Source organism: Ammodytes marinus (genome assembly GCF_949987685.1).
Source record: "Ammodytes marinus genome assembly, chromosome: 16".
In the NCBI taxonomy this organism is placed as follows: Eukaryota; Metazoa; Chordata; class Actinopteri; order Uranoscopiformes; family Ammodytidae; genus Ammodytes; species Ammodytes marinus.
The window spans coordinates 14,006,813-14,026,519 of NC_137220.1; the positions used below are offsets into that span (position 1 = coordinate 14,006,813).

Consider the following 19,707-nt stretch of genomic DNA (forward strand, 5'->3'; position numbering starts at 1 on the left):
ACCTGTATTCAGATATGAAACCGGAAGTGGCTGGGGCTTATGTGTGAACATTTTTTAAAACAACAATTATTGTCCCTTCAGAGCCTCAAATTGATTTAATATTGGCATATTATCAATAATGAGATAATGAGATTTTTTTTTCTCATACTGTACTCATCTGTTTCTCTCTCTCATTATAACTGTCTAAGCCCCTACACGTTTGACTGGGGGACATTGAACATTCAGGGTGTATTCACACATGCTGTGTTTAGTTCGGTTGAAACGAACTCAGGTGCACTTCCACCTTCGGTGCGCATCTTTCAGACAGGTGTGAATACAGCAATCGCACTCGGGGGCGGACCAAACAAACGCTCCGAGACCCAGCTGAAGAGGTAGTCTCGATGCGCTTCAAAACGCACTCTGCTGCAGTTCGTTTGTGGTGTGAATTTGGCCGGACTCGATCCGACCCAATTGCAGGAAGCACTGCGCCTTTTCTTTCTTTTCTTTTTTAATAAATCGCCATCAGCTTCACATTATGGGAAAGTGTTGTTGTCGCCATTGTTAGGAAGATTAGTTGTGGTTTGACCGGGAGCCCCGAGCGAAAATATTACATTTGATAATGATGCGTGCGGATCAGCGATCAGATGGAGAGGAGCGTCTCCCGTAGCCTACAGTGCCAACAGGTTCACGCTGCGCTTTGCATGAAGTGTGTGTTTTTATTGTTCTTCCCAACGGGACCGTCAATACTGTCCCCGTGTCAGTTTGGTGCTGAACAGCGCCGAACTGACACCCAGCTGATACACAGCTTAATCAGCTGTGTTTCAGTTTGAGCCTATTCTTCACGCGAGTCGCGTCCAGCAGCAAAAATACAGTAAAAATGATGTTTCACATCGTAGGCTAGAAGCCACATAACGTGGCATTGTCATAGGGCTACATATTATAAACATATGAAACAACAATAATTAGATTTTTTTCTTCTTTATATATAGGCTAGATGTAGGCATTTTTATTATTTTTAACTCCATATTATATCAATGATAAATTCGCAGTTTTTACTTCGTTCTTCCTGCTTCTCTCCACCCCAGAATGTCTGTCCAATGAATGAATGACCTTAGATCACGTGTGGTTTTGCTTCGTAATGCTGGTTCACTTTAGCCTGGCATTCCCAGACCTGCCACTAGGCGCTGGCAAATTAAATTTGCTGCGCGTGTTGGTCTGGAGACGCTCCGTTGAAGCTTATCAAGACTACCAGAAATCTGGTATAACGTTTCAATTGGTTCTATCTAATATGGGCGCGCCAGAGCCCTTTATATGGTGCTCTGGGGAGGACGTAACCGGATGACGACAGTGACGTGCATGCGACGTCGAAGCTGTGATAGTAAACATCAAAGATGGCTGCGGATATGTTGTGTGAGTTTGAGACTGCTTTGGCCTCGACCCTTAACGAATTGGAAGACGGGACTCATAGCTTTCACTAGCAAGTAAGTGGAATGTTCTGTTTTGCCGACCGACAACGGCAAACGTTTAATTGAACAGTTTAACAGCTGTTCGCTAAACGAACGGGGCTTACGTCACTTGTGCATCGCTCTGATTGGTTGTAGTGCTATCCAACTGCGTGCAGTGGCATTTGAAATGCACGAGTAGGAGCCGCCCCTAGAGTTGGAAATTACTATTGATCGTCGCCAGACCCTCTATCGTTCAAGATATCAGGGTCAGGATTTCCAGGCTAGGTTCACTTGCAAAAGGGGCAATATGAAAGTGGACCACACCAAACAAAAAAATCCAAATTCTATTTGGTCTGGACCAAAGCAAGTGAACTAACGGACTTTCCATGTGTGAATACACCCTCAGAGTCTGAAACAGTAGGCCTATTACATCACAGTAAATCATAAACTTGCCCAATTTATTTAATTTTTTCATCTGTCCCTTTTTATTTTTAACTAAGTTGTATCATCGATCTAGATAATATTTATTTTGCCCGTTTATTTCCCTCTTCTCTCTCACTCTCCCTCTCTCTCATAGGCCTATCTCTGTCTCGCTATCTCTCTCTCTCCCAGGCCTATCTCTGTCTCGCTATCTCTCTCTCTCTCCATCTCTTTTTTAATTTCTAACTTAGTTCAATTAATAATTACTTTAGACTAGGAAACAGCGTTTTATAATCTAGTGGTCTAATTGATCAACGCACAAAAACGAAACTTTTTTTGAGCAAATCTCTTAGTTATAAACAGATTGTATGAACTAAACAAGCGAAGTGTTTGCAGATCGAATATTTAAAGATCGATTTTATTAAATGAAGAGACGTGGTTCACGTTCAGAGATTTGAAATAAATAAAAGTCAGGAGGGACTGAAGGTGACTCGGGGTCACAAACATCCAGCGGAATGGAGAGACCGCAGCTCACGGGGCCATGCATAAACGCAGCTGGTCTATCTCTTTTCTGCCACGGCAGCGGAGATGAACAGCTGATAGGTGCCACTCAAGTTAAGGCAGAACGCGCCGCGTCAATTTAGTGCATGATAGGCAAAATAAATAAATAGTTGTTTCCTGAATAATAACGAGATTATTCGCGAAGTAAACATATTCGGATCGATCATCTCATTATCCGTGCTCATCCGAATAGGCCAACATGTTCGGATTCTGGCTCATCCCAGTGCAGCCGACGCTCCAGTCGCCATTGTCCCGAGCATGCATTGAACATAGACGACGCTGAAGTTGGCAGCTGATTCGCAGCAGCCGATTCGGCAGTTAAGGGAAAGTTAAGGGATTCTTAAGGAGCAGCGGAGCGACTGATTCTCCGTTGTTTAACCTCCTAAATCGCCGCGGTAAAGCCACATTAATTAGTCTAGATTATCTAAGAGAGTCTAACCATTCTTTAAAAACAGTTTACAATTGATGTAACCTTTATTACGTTTGTTTAAAAGAAAGAGAGGGGAGATGTCACTGCTTTTTTTGCATCTGGACCACATTAGAACTGGTCCTGATTGAAAACCACTGCACCTAGACTCTTCGAATCTGGACTAGAATATCACAGAGAGGCTATACATTATGGAAAACATAGTTTCTGATTTGTGAAACTTTTATTCTATTTGTGAAAATGCAAAGAATGCACATTTTAATGGTTTTTTGGGGTCCAGACTGCATTAGAACTGATCCTGATTGAAAACCACTGCACCTAGACTCTTCAAATCTGGACTAGATTATCACAGTGAGGCTATAGATTATAGAAAACATAGTTTCTGATTTGTGAAACTTTTTTTCTATCTGTGAAAATGCAATAAAGGCACATGTCAATGCTTTTTTGGGGTCCAGACCGCATTAGAACTGGTCCTGATTGAAAACCACTGCACCTAGACTCTTCAAATCTGGACTAGAATATCACAGTGAGGCTATAGATTATAGAAAACATAGTTTCTGATTTGTGAAACGTTTACCCTATCTGTGAAAATGCAATAAAGGCACATGTCAACGCTTTTTTGGGGTCTAGACCGCATTAGAACTGGTCCTGATTGAAAACCACTGCACCTAGACTCTTCAAATCTGGACTACAATATCAAAGTGAGGCTATAGATTATAGAAAACATAGTTTCTGATTTGTGAAACTTTTTTTCTATTCGTGAAAATGCAAAGAATGAACATTTTACTGGTTTTTAGGGGTCTAGGCCACATTAGAACTGGTCCTGATTGAAAACCACTGCACCTAGACTCTTCAAATCTGGACTAGAATATCACAGAGAGGCTATACATTATGGAAAACATAGTTTCTGATTTGTGAAACTTTTTTTCTATTTGTGAAAATGCAATAAAGATACATTTCAAGTTTTTTTTGGGGTCCAGACCGCATTAGAACTGGTCCTGATTGAAAACCACTGCACGTAGACTCTTCAAATCTGGACTAGAATATCACAGAGAGGCTATACATTCTAGAAAACTTAGTTTCTGATTTGTGAAACTTTTATTCTATTTGTGAAAATGCAAAGAATGCACATTTTAATTGTTTTTAGGGGTCTAGGCCGCATTAGAACTGGTCCTGATTGAAAACCACTTTACCTAGACTCTTCAAATCTGGACTAGAATATCACAGTGAGGCTATACATTATAGAAAACATAGTTTCTGATTTGTGAAACTTTTACCCTATCTGTGAAAATGCAATAAAGGCACATGTCAAAGCTTTTTTAGGGTCCAGACCGCATTAGAACTGGTCCTGATTGAAAACCACTGCACCAAGACTCTTCAAATCTGGACTAGAATATCACAGTGAGGCTATAGATTATAGAAAACATAGTTTCTGATTTGTGAAACTTTTTTTCTATTTGTGAAAATGCAAAGAATGAACATTTTAATGGTTTTTAGGGGTCTAGGCCACATTATAACTGGTCCTGATTGAAAACCACTGCACCTAGACTCTTCAAATCTGGACTAGATTATCACAGTGATGCTATAGATTATAGAACACATAGTTTCTGATTTGTGAAACTTTTTTTCTATTTGTGAAAATGCAATAAAGGCACATGTCAATGCTTTTTTGGGGTCTAGACTGCATTAGAACTGGTCCTGATTGAAAACCACTACACCTAGACTCAACAAGAGAAAGAGCAGGCTGCAGCCTTCACAATCGACAGAGGCATTTGTTTGGATGCCAAATCAGGAACTCTTTTTTTTTTGACGTCGGCGAGACAGGCCGCCCTCAGGGCGTGCTTGTCCCAGTTTCGTTTGGGGGCCAGAGTGACCTGGAGATTCAGCCTCGACTCTTTGGGTTAATGGCAGCCACGGTGCACATTGTGTCCATGGCCCTTCTGAACATGCGCCCAGTGCAGCGTTGCCTCCTGAGCCTGGGTCTTTGTCCACAGAGAGATCTGCATGCCAGAGTGTTGGTTTCACGCAGACTGCGCATAGCTCTCCGCTGGTGGGAGGAACCAGCCAATTTAGCACGGGGCAATGCACTGGGGCCGGTGTTGCGTCGCCAGGTGGTGACTGGGGAGCCGTACACAAGGGTCAAGGCATCAGTGGCCAATGGCACGGACCCTGGTTGACACAGCACATCAATCAGTTGGAATTGCAGGCTATCCATTTAGCTCTTTTGTACTTCCTGCCAGAGCTGGAAAACCGCCATATACTGGTAAGAACAGACAGAACAGCGGCAGCGGCATACATAAACAGGCAGGGGGGCCTGGGTTCCCCGCGCCTTTGCAGATTGGCTCAGATAATATGGGAGTGGGCGTATCCACGATTCAAGTCCCTCAGGGCGATGCACATCCCGGGTCCAGGGTTTTTCCTGCATAGAGAAATTTTTGGCGCCCCCCAAAGAGGATTTACCGAGCGCCAAAGGAAAATCACCAGCGCCAAAATGATACAATTTGAGAATAAATATAGCCATTTAAAACCTCTCCAAATTCAGACCAATTTAAGTCATCCTTTTGAGGGACTAGGCAATAACTTCAATTTCGATTACTATTACGGCTTCCGTCAATCATGAAAACAAAATAATCATAATTAAACTGTCATTGTTCCGCACGCCGGGGCATGCAGGCTGTTAAATGCAGCGAACCCTTTCAGCCTTGCGCTCCGCTCGGCCCCTCCCTCACATGATAGTTTAGCTATCGGCTGGTCCAGAGAGTAGGAGGGAGATGTTGCGCATTGCTGGGTGTTTTGAAAAACTTCGGAGGACAGCAGTAAGTCAGCCTTTGTTCGAGAGGAAAGGTAAAACTAATGGTGTAGTCTGAAAACACTTCAGACTCACAACAGACTAAAATAATGTGCAAGATATGTCACACGCGGACACGTGAGTCACGTGACATACGCGACCGCCAGAGAGAGAGAGAAAAGGCATATGCGACCATGTCTGCACCTCAAAACATCCCGACCAATTTGTTAATTCACTTAAAGTCGAATCAAAGTGGTCTATGACCAAGCAATAAAGGAACAAAAAAACACAGGAGTTTAAAGCTCCTTGACTCCTGCCACCACAACGAGGCCCGCCGACACAAATGGCTGGGCCCCTGAAAACCTCCAGTCAATGGGCCCCCCTTACTCATACTTTACTTGTATCAATGTGTGTGTGTGTGTGTGTGTGTGTGTGTGCGCGCTCATCCCTAAATAAACACATACATGTATTTGTAGAGAGACTGACTATCTTATCAACCAGGGACGTGCAGCGAGAGTTTGGGGAGCAGGAGCTCAAGTGAGAAAAAGGACTCTTTCTTTTGTGATTATTATACTGTATATGTTTTCTAAAATAGTAGTACATTTCTGACTTACTTACCAATTTATTGTAATACCCTAAAACTCACACAATCGCTTAATATTCAACAGATTTTTACAAAATAACATTGGTTTTCTTGAGTATTCACTATGTTTATCACAGGAGCAGGCAACAACAAAGGACACTATTACAGATATGGCCTATGCCGCGGGCCGCCCCTGAGGTGCAGTAAAGAACAGGTCAGACATCCTTATGGTGTGAGTCGTGACACCTGGGCTTGGTCTATGCAGTATGTTCAGTATGTGACATGAAAGTCATGGAACATTTTTCAAATCGTACCTGGCTGCTGGTGTCAACCTGAAGACATAGGTCAAACACTTTAGGTGTCATTGTCCCCAAAGGGAAATTCTTTAACACAAAAATGTACGTTAAGACATATTTAAACCTGTTTGGAAAACAACAGAGTAATAACCCTGTTTACTTTATAAGAATGAAGAAGAACAACAAAATGAACACCTGTTTTCTGTTTTACCTGAGGGGGCCAAAGACATTTCACAATTCATAGAATAAAACCCAGACACAAATAGCAGGACCACTCAGGTAAAATAATCCATATGCCAAAACTGTACAACAATATATAAAAACCACCTTTTGTAACCATATGGCACACAAAAAAGGAAAGGAAATTCATGCATAATTGAATTAAAGAACTACACTTATCTGATATGGACACACCTGAATCATCAAGGAAATCATTTTACTGTAACTCAAACTTTAAAAAGCTCTTCAAGACTAGATTATTTTTTGAGAGTTCAAAATGAAGGGCTGAAAGATTCTACAATTCCTGGAAGAACAAATTGATATTCATTTTGTGATGTTATCAGTCAGTAAGCTCCATGGTAACACAGCGATTGACAGGCTAACCTAAATGCTCTGTAGCTGGACAGAAACTGCCCTCTCCCAACCCCACAACCCTCTTAAAATACAATAACGTTTTGCCTTTACTGTTGCACAGTCGCGAACACAAAAAAAGTTGGTCTGCGTACTGTCCCCCCAAAGGCCCATTCTGAGCCAGGAAAAACCCTGGGGTCAGGTGAACCTTGCGGCGGATCGGCTCTCCAGAGGGGGACCCCTCCCCGGGGAATGGAGACTGCATCCGGAGGTCGTGAGCGATATCTGGGAGTGCTTTGGTACAGCCACAGCCGATCTCTTCGCCTCGAGGGAGACAGCTCACCGTCCCCTCTTTTTCTCCATGAAAAGGGGCGATCCTCCCTTGGGCACGGATGCTATGGCACAACAGTGGCCACAAGGCCTCCTGTATGCCTTCCCTCCCTTCACCCTCCATCATACACTTCTACAGAGAGTTCAGGTGGAAGAGGTGAGCCTCATCCTGGTGGCCCCCAACTGGCCCCAGATGATCTGGTTCTCAGCGATTGCACCCCTCCTTCAGGGACACCCGTGGGAGCTCCCGGGTCGGCGGGACCTCCTCTCCCAGGTCCACGGGACTCTCTTTCATCCTTTTCCCCAGGGTCTCCGGCTTTGGGCCTGGCCCCTGAGAGGGCCGGGTTTCTAGCTATGGGGTTGGCTCAGTCTGTGGTCAGGGTTTTTCCTGCATAGAGAAATTTTCGGCGCCCCCCAAAGAGGATTTAACCAGCGCCAAAGGAAAATCACCAGCGCCAAAATGATAAAATTTGAGAATAAATATAGCCATTTAAAACCTCTCTAAATTCAGCCCAATTTAAGTCATCCTTTTGAGGGACTAGTCAATAACTTCAATTTCAATTTCGATTACATTTACGGCCTCCCTCAATCATGAAAACAAAATAATCGTAATTTAACTGTCATTGTTCCGCACACCGGGGCATGCAGGCTTTTAAATGCAGCGAACCCTTTCAGCCGTGAGCTCCGCTCGGCCCTGTCCTCACCTGATAGTTAACTTTCAGCTGGTTCAGAGAGTAGGAGGCGCATTGCCGGGAAAAACTTACTGCCGTCCTTCGAAAAACTTCGAAGGACGGCAGTAAGTCGAGAAGAAAGGTAAAACTAATTGTGTTTTCGGAAAATAGTTCAGACTCACAACAGACTAAAATAATGTGCAAGATATGTCACACGCGGACACTCAAGTCACATGACATATAGGCCCAGGGCCGACGGACTGGGGGGAAAAGTGATACAGTCGTGGGGGGGCCCAAGGCAGAGGGGGGCCCATAAAAAAAATATATGTTTTTTTTTTTTGTTTTTAACAAGCTAAATGTGGGGCCCCGATCTTTGAAGGCCCTGAACAATGCCATTCCAAAAAAAAAAATTGACTGGCTCGTGATAGGCCCCTGACCCTTGCAAGGAGATCAGGGGCCTGCGCATAAGGCATGTATGCGGGAGAGTAAGCAGGAGCAAGCCAACATTGAATTGAACTGGTGACGAAAATAAACGCAGCGATGTTTCTATGGGGATATTTAGCTGTACAGAAATAAGTGCTGGCACAGTTTAAGACTCCACATCACTGTGGCAACACAAACTATCTATCAGCTCAGACAGCGCAAAGAAAAGTCTGATGAATACATGAGAGTGATGGCCCCTGCAAGTTTCAGTAAGTTTAAAGAAGTGCCACACTGTTACTGTCTTTGAAATGCATTTAGACATTTTAAGGGGAAAACACATTGTATTTATTATTTCAACTATTGAGTTATTTGTAGAACAGCATGCTAGTGTAGGCCAACAAGATTTTTTTTCTGAATTTTCAAAGCTGCTTTATTTTTATGTTTTAAATTGGGAAAGACATGTTCCAAAACGACCTGTATTTAAAAAGAAATCAAGCAAGTAGGCTAATAATAACCATTAATGAATTATAGGCTATCGCATCACAGTAGGCCTATTGTCCACAATAATCACAGCCCCCCATCCATAAAGGAACTTTAAAAAGTTGAATTTGCACTTGATGTGCCTACACAAGTGGTCTATTATTTGTATTTAGTGTGTCTGCATAGTATTGCACCAAAACAGTAGAAGTTTTCTTTAATTGTGTTTTGTACTGTCTGTAAAATTATACCTGCACATAGCAAACAGAATTGCACAACTGTATTCAAATAAACAGTTGTTAATTTCTATAGTGCACATTGGCATCTTTGAGCTCGGCGCCGCACCTCCTGTGAACCTGGCCAGTGACCACCTTAACTAAGACATGTTCTGGGGTAAACACCGGTAAAAGTAACGATTTGGTCATTCATCAGATGAAATATTGTGGAGTTGTCTGGCTCAGAGAGCCATGTGTATTGTAAGACCGCTTTTCAGGGGGCACATCAGGACTTTTTGTATAGGGGCCCAGAATTTGGTGCTACGCCCCTGTATAGGCCTATGCGACCGCGAGAGAAAGAAAAAAAAATGCATATGCGACCATGTCTGCGCCTTAAAACATCCTGACCAATTTGTTAATTCACTTTTAGTCGAATCAAAGTGGTCTATGACCAAGCAATAAAGGAACAAAAAAACACAGGAGTTTAAAGCTCCTTGACTCCTGCCACCACAACCAGGCCCGCCGACACAAATGCCTGGGCCCCTGAAAACCTCCTGTCAATGGGCCCCCCTAACTCATACTTTACTTGTATTAATGTGTGTGTGTGTGTGTGTGTGTGCGCTCATCCCTAAATAAACACATACATGTATTTGTAGATAGACTAGCTATCTTATCAACTAGGGACGTGCAGCGAGAGTTTGGGGAGCAGGAGCTCAAGTGAGAAAAAGGACTCTTTCTTTTGTGATTATTATACTGTATATGTTTTTAAAAATAGTAGCACATTTCTGACTTACTTACCAATTTATTTTAATACCCTAAAACTCACGCAATTGCTTAATATTCAACTGATTTTTACAAAATAACATTGGTTTTCTTGAGTATTCACTAGGTTTATCACAGGAGCAGGCAACAACAAAGGACACTATTACAGATATTGCCTATGCTGCGGGCCGCCCCTGAGGTGCAGTAAAGAACTGGTCAGACATCCTTATGGTGTGACACCTGGGTCTGGTTGTCTATGCAGTATGTTCAGTATGTGACATGAAACTCATGGAACATTTTTCAAATTGTACCTGGCTGCTGGTGTCAACCTGAAGACATAGATCAAAGACTTTGGACCTTATTGTCCCCTAAGGGAAATTCTTTATCTCAAAAATTTACGTTAAGACATTTAAACCTGTTTGTAGACTAAACAACAAAGTAATTACCTTGTCAACTTTATAAGAATGTTTTCTGTTTTACTTGAGGGGTCCAAATACTTTTCACAATTCATAGAATAACACCCAGACACAAGTAGCAGGACGACTCAGGTAAAATAATCCAGACACAACTGTACAACAATATATCAAAACCAAATTTTGTGACCATATGGCACAACAAGTAAAGGAAATTAATGCATAATTGTATTAAAGAACTCCATTTATCTGATATGGAGACACCTGAATTCATCAAAGAAATAATTTTACTGTAACTCAAACTTAAAAAAACTCTTCAAGACTAGATTATTTTGAGAGTTCAAATTAAATGGATGCTGCGCTGAAAGATTCTACAATTCCTGGGAGAACAAATTGATATGTATTTTGTGATTAACACATTACTACAACTAGGTGGGAAGCCAACAAGGCATATACTGTATAAGGGGTCAAATTATAAGCCTCCATTCCCCCTCAGCTCAGTTTTGTGGTACCCAGTCCACCTGCCCTGGGTAAGAGTGGGGGAGTACATCATGTTATGATGTTTAAAAGGCATAGCTAATCTCTAGCGAATACTTGGCGAATGTTTGTTTATGTTTATACTAACCACGTTAATATTTGTCTCTCAGAGCCAGTGCCCCGCCTAGCCTGTTCCCCGAAATGTCAAAATCGTAAATATAAACAGCTAATGGCTCTGAGCCAGGCTTTTTAAAATTGGTGTTAGTGACTTTTTTTCAGCGTGCCGTGCACACAGGACGGACATAAAGTGGAGGGTAGCAGAGGAGTAGATATTGGCATTTTACCCAAGTTACAATATTTTAAATGTTTGTTTTGTCGTTATGGTTGTGCAAGTTTTAAATGGTTATAGTGAATATTTCTGTTAAAAATAATTTTAGGCTCAGTTAGGTTCTTGGCCTCTGAAGACCATGGGCCACCCAAGGGTTGGGCCCGAGAAAGCTTTCCCACTTTCTACCCCTTATGGGCGGCCCTGATCACAACAGTCAACACTGTACAATATCCAGCCAGCTCCTTGAGATATAAATAAATGATGCCCTCACATCCCTGTTAGCAAAATACGTCCCCTATCAACACCATTTGCAACGGGTTATTTTTAATTTGACATATTTGTTTTATTCAATTATTAAAAATATGTTTAACTTATTTAGCCTATTTCTATGTTCATTGTTTTCAGTTCAATTAGGCCTATGTTTAAAGTCCAAAGTCATGGTGTAAATAGAAACAACCTTGTTAAAAGTTAAATAAATGGACTGAGGTGTCTGCCCTCTTGGTGCCACTTACCCTGCCGGGTGCCATGTGAGATTTGCCCCAGTTTTGTTTTTGCTTTTGTTTTTTATGTATTTGTAGCTTGTTTTCTTGATTATTTTGTCTTGTTTGTTTGTTCTTTATTTTTGTTGTGTGTCTTTCTTGCCTGTTTATGTGAGGGAGGGGGAGGGGGAGGGGGAGGGGGAGGGGGGTGGTGGTTGTGTGGGTATTGTATGTGTCTACTTGTTTTTTTTTGTCCATATATGTAAAATCGTAAAACCACAAAAAAATAAAAATAAAAAAAGTTAAATAAATGCATGATGTTCTTAAATCAATGATTAACTGTCTTTAATAATCGTGATTACACAATGTCAATCAAAATAATCATGATTATGATTTTTTCATAATCGAGCAGCCCTTCCTTCTTGCAATTTCCATGGTTTAGATCAATTAGAAACAGTCATTATTAGTATTTTGACTTCATATCTACAGGTTCTTTATTGTGATGTTATCAGTCAGTAAGCTCCATGGTAACACAGTGATTGACAGGCTAACCTAAATGCTCTGTAGCTGGACAGAAACTGCCCTCTCCCAACCCCACACCCCTCTTAAAATACAATAACGTTTTGCCTTTACTGTTGCACATAGTCGCGAACCCCAAAAAAAGTTGGTCCGCATACTGACCCCCCCAAAGGCCCATTCTGAGCCAGGAAAAACCCTGGTGGTTAGCACTCTACAAGGAGCCCGGGCTCCATCAACGAGGGCGGCATACGCTTATCGTTGGGGAGGGTTTCAATCATAGTGCAATTCGAGACAGGTGGATCCCCTCGCCTGCACGGCCCATGACATTCTCCAGTTCCTCCAGGAAATGTTGGAGGTGGGAAAATCTCCCTTGACATTGAGGGGAATAATGTCAGCCATAAAGGCAGCCCGTGTTGGACCTCGGAAGCTGGCAGAAGGCTGTTGCAACCTTATTGCTCAGTTTCTTAGAGGCGCTCGTAGGGTTACTCCACATCGCAGAAGGCCAGCTGTCCCCCCATGGGATTTGGAGGTGGTGCTGTCGGCCTTGCAGAATGAGCCATTCGAGCCCCTGGATAGAACTAGGCTACAATGGCTTTCTCTCAAGACTGCGTTTTTGCTCGCAATTGTGTCTGCTAAGAGAATGGAAGAGCTGCATGCTCTTTCAGTGCATGAGGACTGCTGCCGCTTCTTGCCAGGTGGTGCCGGGGTGGTGCTGCGCCCAAACCCTGCATTCCACCCTCAAGTCTGGTCTGAGTCCCACGCCGGTCGATCTATTGAGCTGCACCCTTTCCACCCTCCTCAGGAAGGTGAAGCAGGGTGGAGTAGGCGGTCACTACTGTGCCCAGTCAGGGCCCTAACAGTGTATCTGCATCGGACACGTGGCCATAGGACAACGGGCCAGCTCTTTGTCTGTTACAAGCCTAACCGTCTTGGACAGCCAGTCTCCAAGGCCAGGCTTGCCCACTGGGTTGTGGATGGTATCCAGCAGGCATATGAGAGGGCAACCAAGCCGACCCCAGTAGGGGTGCGGGCTCACTCCACACGGGGCATTGCTACGTCATGGGCCCTATGGCGAGGGGCCCCTCTATCTGAGATTTGTACGGCGGCCTCTTGGTCGACCCTGTCAACTTTTATCCGGTTCTACTGCATGAATGTGGCAGCCAGCACCCCATTCTCGCAGCGAGTGCTGGGCTCAATGCAGCAGGACGGTGCGCGTTTGGGCTAGGCCATCTACCCATTCATGGCTGGCTTTAGGGTCTTGCAGGGCCAGCTTAGCCTTGGTAGCGTCTGGCGCCTTGGTGATGGGTGTGTACATAATGTATAATTGTAAATAGTTCCTTTATACTGGGCACATGGGTGAACACTCTGGTGGTGGTGACGTGTCATTCGAACTCAACTGCCTTTATTTATTTAGGCTCCCGCAGGAGCAGCTGGGTCTGCTTGGTTTCCTCGCGGTGTGCCTTACAGAAGTCCCCATACATATGAAATATGTAGGGTGGAGAGATAGTCTTGACACGATAGAGAACGGTTGGTTACGTTGTAACTCAGGTTCTCTGAGTGGAGAGACTATCTCTCCAGCCAAGATGCCGCTCAGAAACGCGTTCCAATCAAGGTTCAAACCGAAGAGGCCACGCATGCGTGTAGCTTATATAGCCACGGCTGGCCAATCATGCGTGGTCTCCACGGCTGGCCAATCATGCGTGGCCGCCACAAGTGATGTGTCTTAAAGAGTATCCACGTCAACTATGTAAGGTGGAGAGATAGTCTCTCCACTCAGAGAACCTGGGTTACAACGTAACCAACCGTTCTCTGCATGTCACTCCCCTCCCTGCCCCATTTCAACTCTGTCTCTACACTGTCAATAAAGCATAAAAATGCCCAAAAAATATCTTTAAAAAACAAAACAAAAAAAAACAAATATAAAGACATCAGCATCTAGATTTGAAGAGTCTAGATGCAGTGGTTTTCAATCAGGACCAGTTCTAACGCGGCCTAGACCCCTAAAAACCATTAACATGTGCATTCTTTGTATTTTCACAAATAGAAAAAAAGTTTCACAAATCAGAAACTATGTTTTCTATAATCTATAGCCTCACTGTGATATTCTAGTACAGATTTGAAGAGTCTAGGTGCAGTGGTTTTCAATCAGGAACAGTTCTAATGCAGTCTGGACCCCAAAAAAACCTTGAAATGTATATTTATTGTATTTTCACAAATAGAAAAAAAGTTTCACAAATCAGAAACTATGTTTTCTATAATGTATAGCCTCACTATGATAATCTAGTCGAGATTTGAAGAGTCTAGGTGCAGTGGTTTTCAATCAGGACCAGTTCTAATGCAGTCTGGACCCCAAAAAAACATTAAAATGTGCATTCTTTGCATTTTCACAAATAGAATAAAAGTTTCACAAATCAGAAACTATGTTTTCCATAATGTATAGCCTCTCTGTGATATTCTAGTCCAGATTTGAAGAGTCTGGGTGCAGTGGTTTTCAATCAGGACCAGTTCTAATGCGGTCTAGACCCCAAAAAAGCGTTGACATGTGCCTTTATTTCATCTTCACAAATAGAGAAAAAGTTTCACAAATCAAAAACTATGTTTTCTATAATGTATAGCCTCTCTGTGATATTCTAGTCCAGATTTGAAGAGTCTAGGTGCAGTGGTTTTCAATCAGGACCAGTTCTAATGCAGTCTGGACCCCAAAAAAACCTTGAAATGTATCTTTATTGTATTTTCACAAATAGAAAAAAAGTTTCACAAATCAGAAACTATGTTTTCTATAATGTATAGCCTCACTATGATATTCTAGTCCAGATTTGAAGAGTCTAGGTGCAGTGGTTTTCAATCAGGACCAGTTCTAATGCGGTCTGGACCCCAAAAAAACATTAAAATGTGCATTCTTTGCATTTACCCAAATAGAATAAAAGTTTCACAAATCAGAAACTATGTTTTCCATAATGTATAGCCTCTCTGTGATATTCTAGTCCAGATTTGAAGAGTCTAGGTGCAGTGGTTTTCAATCAGGACCAGTTCTAATGCGGTCTAGACCCCAAAAAAGCGTTGATATGTGCCTTATTTCATTTTCACAAATAGAAAAAAAGTTTCACAAATCGAAAACTAGGTTTTCTATAATCTATAGCCTCACTGTGATAATCTAGTCCAGATTTGAAGAGTCTAGGTGCAGTGGTTTTCAATCAGGACCAATTCTAATCCGGCCTAGACCCCTAAAAACAATTAAAATGTGCATTCTTTGCATTTTCACAAATAGAATAAAAGTTTCACAAATCAGAAACTAAATTTTCCATAATCTATAGCCTCTCTGTGATATTCTAGTCCAGATTTGAAGAGTCTAGGTGCAGTGGTTTTCAATCAGGACCAGTTCTAATTCGGCATTGACCCCTAAAAACCATTAAAATGTGCATTCTTTGCATTTTCACAAATAGAAAAAAAGTTTCACAAATCAGAAACTATGTTTTCTATAATGTATAGCCTCTCTATGATATTCTATTCCAGATTTGAAGAGTCTAGGTGCAGTGGTTTTCAATCAGGACCAGTTCTAATGTGGTCTGGACCCCAAAAAACCATTGAAATGTGCATTCTTTGCATTTTCACAAATAGAAAAAAAGTTTCACAAATCAGAAACTATGTTTTCTATAATGTATAGCCTCTCTGTGATATTCTAGTCCAGATTTGAAGAGTCTAGGTGCAGTGGTTTTCAATCAGGACCAGTTCTAATGTGGTCCAGATGCAAAAAAAAAGCAGTGAAATCTCCCCTCTCTTTCTTTTAAACAAACTTAATAAAGGTTACATCAATTTTAAACTGTTTTTAAAGAATGGTTAGACTCTCTTAGATAATCTAGACTAATTAATGTGGCTTTACCGCGGCGATTTAGGAGGTTAAACAACGGAGAATCAGTCGCTCCGCTGCTCCTTAAGAATCCCTTAACTTTTCCTTAACTGCCGAATCGGCTGCTGCGAATCAGCTGCCAACTTCAGCGTCGTTGAACATAGCCTATATGACTGGGGGCTGTCACTAACTTTCATAAAGCCTTTGGTATGAGCGCAGAATTACAAGCTATCTTTCACCTCGTAGTCCGACATGCTGCTAGAGAGAGACACGCAGCAGGGCTAGGAGGCCCTAAGTTCTGCTTCAAAATAAAAGTCATCTCACGTTACGCCAGTTAGATGCTTTTAATGTGAAACTGAAGCTGTAGGAAATGGTCAGTTTCCATTAGCAGTAACTTAACTGCGGACTAATAATATGATTTTTAATGCACCAATAGGTAAAATTATATTTTAACCCAGTGCCATGACTGGGCCGGTGTGGTGCCAAAAAGTGATCGCCCGCCATAAAGTGATTTCAGCCGCGGGAGCGCGCGCAGCCTGTTTAAACTGGGCTATATCGCCTCGAAACGTGTGTGCGGCAGCAACTTCTGATCAGTCACACTACTCAATAGCACTACAGGATTATTGTCCGCTGTATTAACACATATATGTCTTTTAAGGCGACCAGACATCAACGTTGGACGGGGATCGACCCCGTTTTTGGTGGCTCTCTGTGCGAGGTGAAATAAAATAACGTGATTAAGGCATTAGGGATAGGCTATTGGTTTCTGATTTGTTTATGTGTAGGCTACCGTGAGTCAATTATCCTGCTTTTTGTTTTCAAACCACTGTAATTGAAATTATTTCTGTGTGGCTTTTTAATAAAATAAAACGTGTATTTTCTGAGACATTTGACCAGCTTGTAGATTTTTCTTTTGAATCCAGTGCAAATCTAGCTAGTCTGACTCGTTTTTTTCTACTCAAAATGAGTTGATAACATTCATGAGTATCAAAACACCTTTAAATGAGCAAATATAAGACATCTCAGTCGTTTTGCACCTGCCAGAAATTGATCTGAAGCCGAATCTTGTAGTGAAGGAGATGTCTGCTTCAAACTGACATTATAACATTCATGTGGGCTATATTGGGGTAGATAATAACAAATCCAGTCTCTTTTAACAGCTGTAATACGTTTTAAAGCGGAAATATGACACATTGGAGTCGTTTTCCTGCTGCTAGAAAATGATCTCAAGCCTATGGTCAAATATAAGATATTTCAGTCGTTTTCTTGCTGCCAGAAATTGATCTCAAGCCCTATCTTGATACTGACATGTTTTATATGCCTTAAAATGAGTAGTTAACAGTCATGAGCATCACATTAAATAGATTATATCCTATCCAGTGTATATTACCAGCTGAAATACCTTTAAATGGGCAAATAGAAGACATTGGGTTCAGTCTGACTCAGAATGTATTTAAGTGTGTTTAGTGTTTTGCAAATCACTCTGTATATTGTTTTGCAAAAAGTGTGAGGCTGACTTTGTGCTTAGTGGTGCCCATATGGGCCAGTGGTTTGCTTCTTGAGTTAAAGGTTTTGATAATTGTGTAATAGCCTACTTTTGATTTTAGTGTTCGCGCAATCGTAAAAAACTGTAATTTGAACAGAAACTACAAGATTAACTTCCAGACTCTCCCGTGGACTTCAGTGGATGTAAACGGGGCTTTACAGTTTTTGCCTAATGCTTGTACACTAATAGTGGTTGCTATGCCCAAAGCATCACAACCTCTAACGTGTGTGACCATGCCCTAAACACAAGCACCAACCCTACAAACACAATATGTGATTTGCACTGTGTTTGAAATTCTCCAACACACTTCTTGCAAAACACTACACACTGTTTTTTACACAAGACACATTGTTCAAAAATGAAATCTCCTGCAATAATTGGGAAAACACATCTATTTAAAATACAAAATACAACTAAAATTGGAAAAGCACACAGACTCACACACATGAAAAATAAAAAATAAAGCTAATTGAATACCAATCAGCGTGAGCCTTAACATTACAAATACACTTCAGGTGAGCTCAGCTTCTTTGTGAGACAGTAAGAGTCGGGGGAAGAGGACAAGAGTAGACAGGCAGTAGTAGTAGTAGGCAGGAGGACGAGGACAAAGAAGGCAACAGACGGAGACACAGTCACTATAGTGGACCATGTTATAGATCATGGCCTAACAATATAGGAGCCTGGGCAGAGAGTCCAGCCCAACTACACAGTAGCTTCATAATTACTGTAATACATTTAGACTGGATATCAGGAATATTTTCGCTTTTGCTTCTCAAAGGATGACATTACATGTGATGTTGATGAGGCGATATGGCCAGACGCAAACGTGAGGCGGTATCCATAAAAGGATTCATAATCCACCCACCCCATTCCATACAACACTTATTTCTTTTTTGTTTCAGAGTTCATAGAGAGACATTGCATTTCTTGTTGAACTGCGATCCTATCTATTCGTTGTGTTTATTAATTTTTTTTGTTGGCCAAAACCATGAAATTGCAATATAAACTTTTTTTCAGAAGCTTTTCTACATTTTTTCATGTGTCTAAATGAAAATATAGTGGATTAATCTTTCCAAAGAATTCTTCAAGAGGTTAGATACGGCATGCAAGGTGATATTTCCCCCGTTACTTGGCAAGGGAGGAGATTGCCTGTGACGTGGATGAGGTGATGTGGCCAGATGCCAACAGGAGACAGGATCCATAGCCTAAATGTCTTCCAATCATTCCCCTACAATATGTTTTGTAAAACATTCTACAGTAGTGGTACCATTTATTGTGTGTCTTTGAGTTTTTTTTTTTACTTTTGCAAAAACCTGAAATGGCAAAATAAAATTAAAAATCTGTAAATCTTACATTTTGTTTTCATATGTCTAGATCAACTGTAGTGAATCAATCTTTCACAAAAAATATCTGTATAAGACTTTTAAAGTTAAAAACCATCCAAAGTACTGAATACATCTGTGTTTTGCATAAAGCCCATCTGTGTGTTGTTGCTGCTAGGAAATGGTAATTCCAAGGTGCATGTGTGTATTGTTTTGATGCTAAAAACAGTTTTGAAATGGGATTGTTAGGTTTTGTTTTGTTTCAAGAGTTTAATTTTGCCGTATCAGTTAGAAGTTTATCTCCATGTGCTTTGTCCTATTCGGCCTGTGTGTTAAGTTTTGACACCGTGGGCCAAAGTCTGCAACATGTGTATAAGCATTCGGCAAAAACTGTAATTCCTCATTTTAGGGCTGTTTTTAGATTTTTTTTTCACCCGAAGTTTGACTTTGAAACCTCCAGGCTCTTCCGCGGTCTTCAACCAAGATGGAGCCCGAGAACAGCAGCTAACAAGCGGGTAACGGAGAACCATGAGACCCTGCCGCCAGTACAAGCAAAGTTTTTACCCAGCGGAGATATTCTTCTCCTCTCCTTCTCTAGGCTAAGTAAGTTTATTTTCTATTATAACACATTTAATTCATACACAAGGCTTTACACGTTCTTAAAAAAAAGACATAAGAAATATTTAAATTAGTATTTTAGCCGAGACACCGAAGGCAAAAACATATTTTTTATCTTCCATAACATGTCCACCTCATTCATACTAGTATTATGTATGTATGTACTAGTATTGACTACGTACATTTAGGTGTTTATTTGACAAAACCTTGT

The 19,707-nt window shown here is 41.6% G+C and overlaps 1 protein-coding gene across 1 annotated transcript in view; it reads left to right on the forward strand.

Annotated features, from left to right (window-relative positions):
- Positions 1-19,707, forward strand: part of LOC307263048 (beta-1,4-galactosyltransferase 3-like) — a 57,571-nt gene that overhangs the window by 14,781 nt on the left and 23,083 nt on the right. Inside the window, exons 3-4 of the mRNA XM_080044069.1 lie at positions 16,669-16,728; positions 19,339-19,481. Of these exons, the coding sequence (XP_079900195.1) occupies positions 16,669-16,728; positions 19,339-19,481 (203 nt within the window). The remainder of the gene's footprint in view (positions 1-16,668; positions 16,729-19,338; positions 19,482-19,707) is intronic.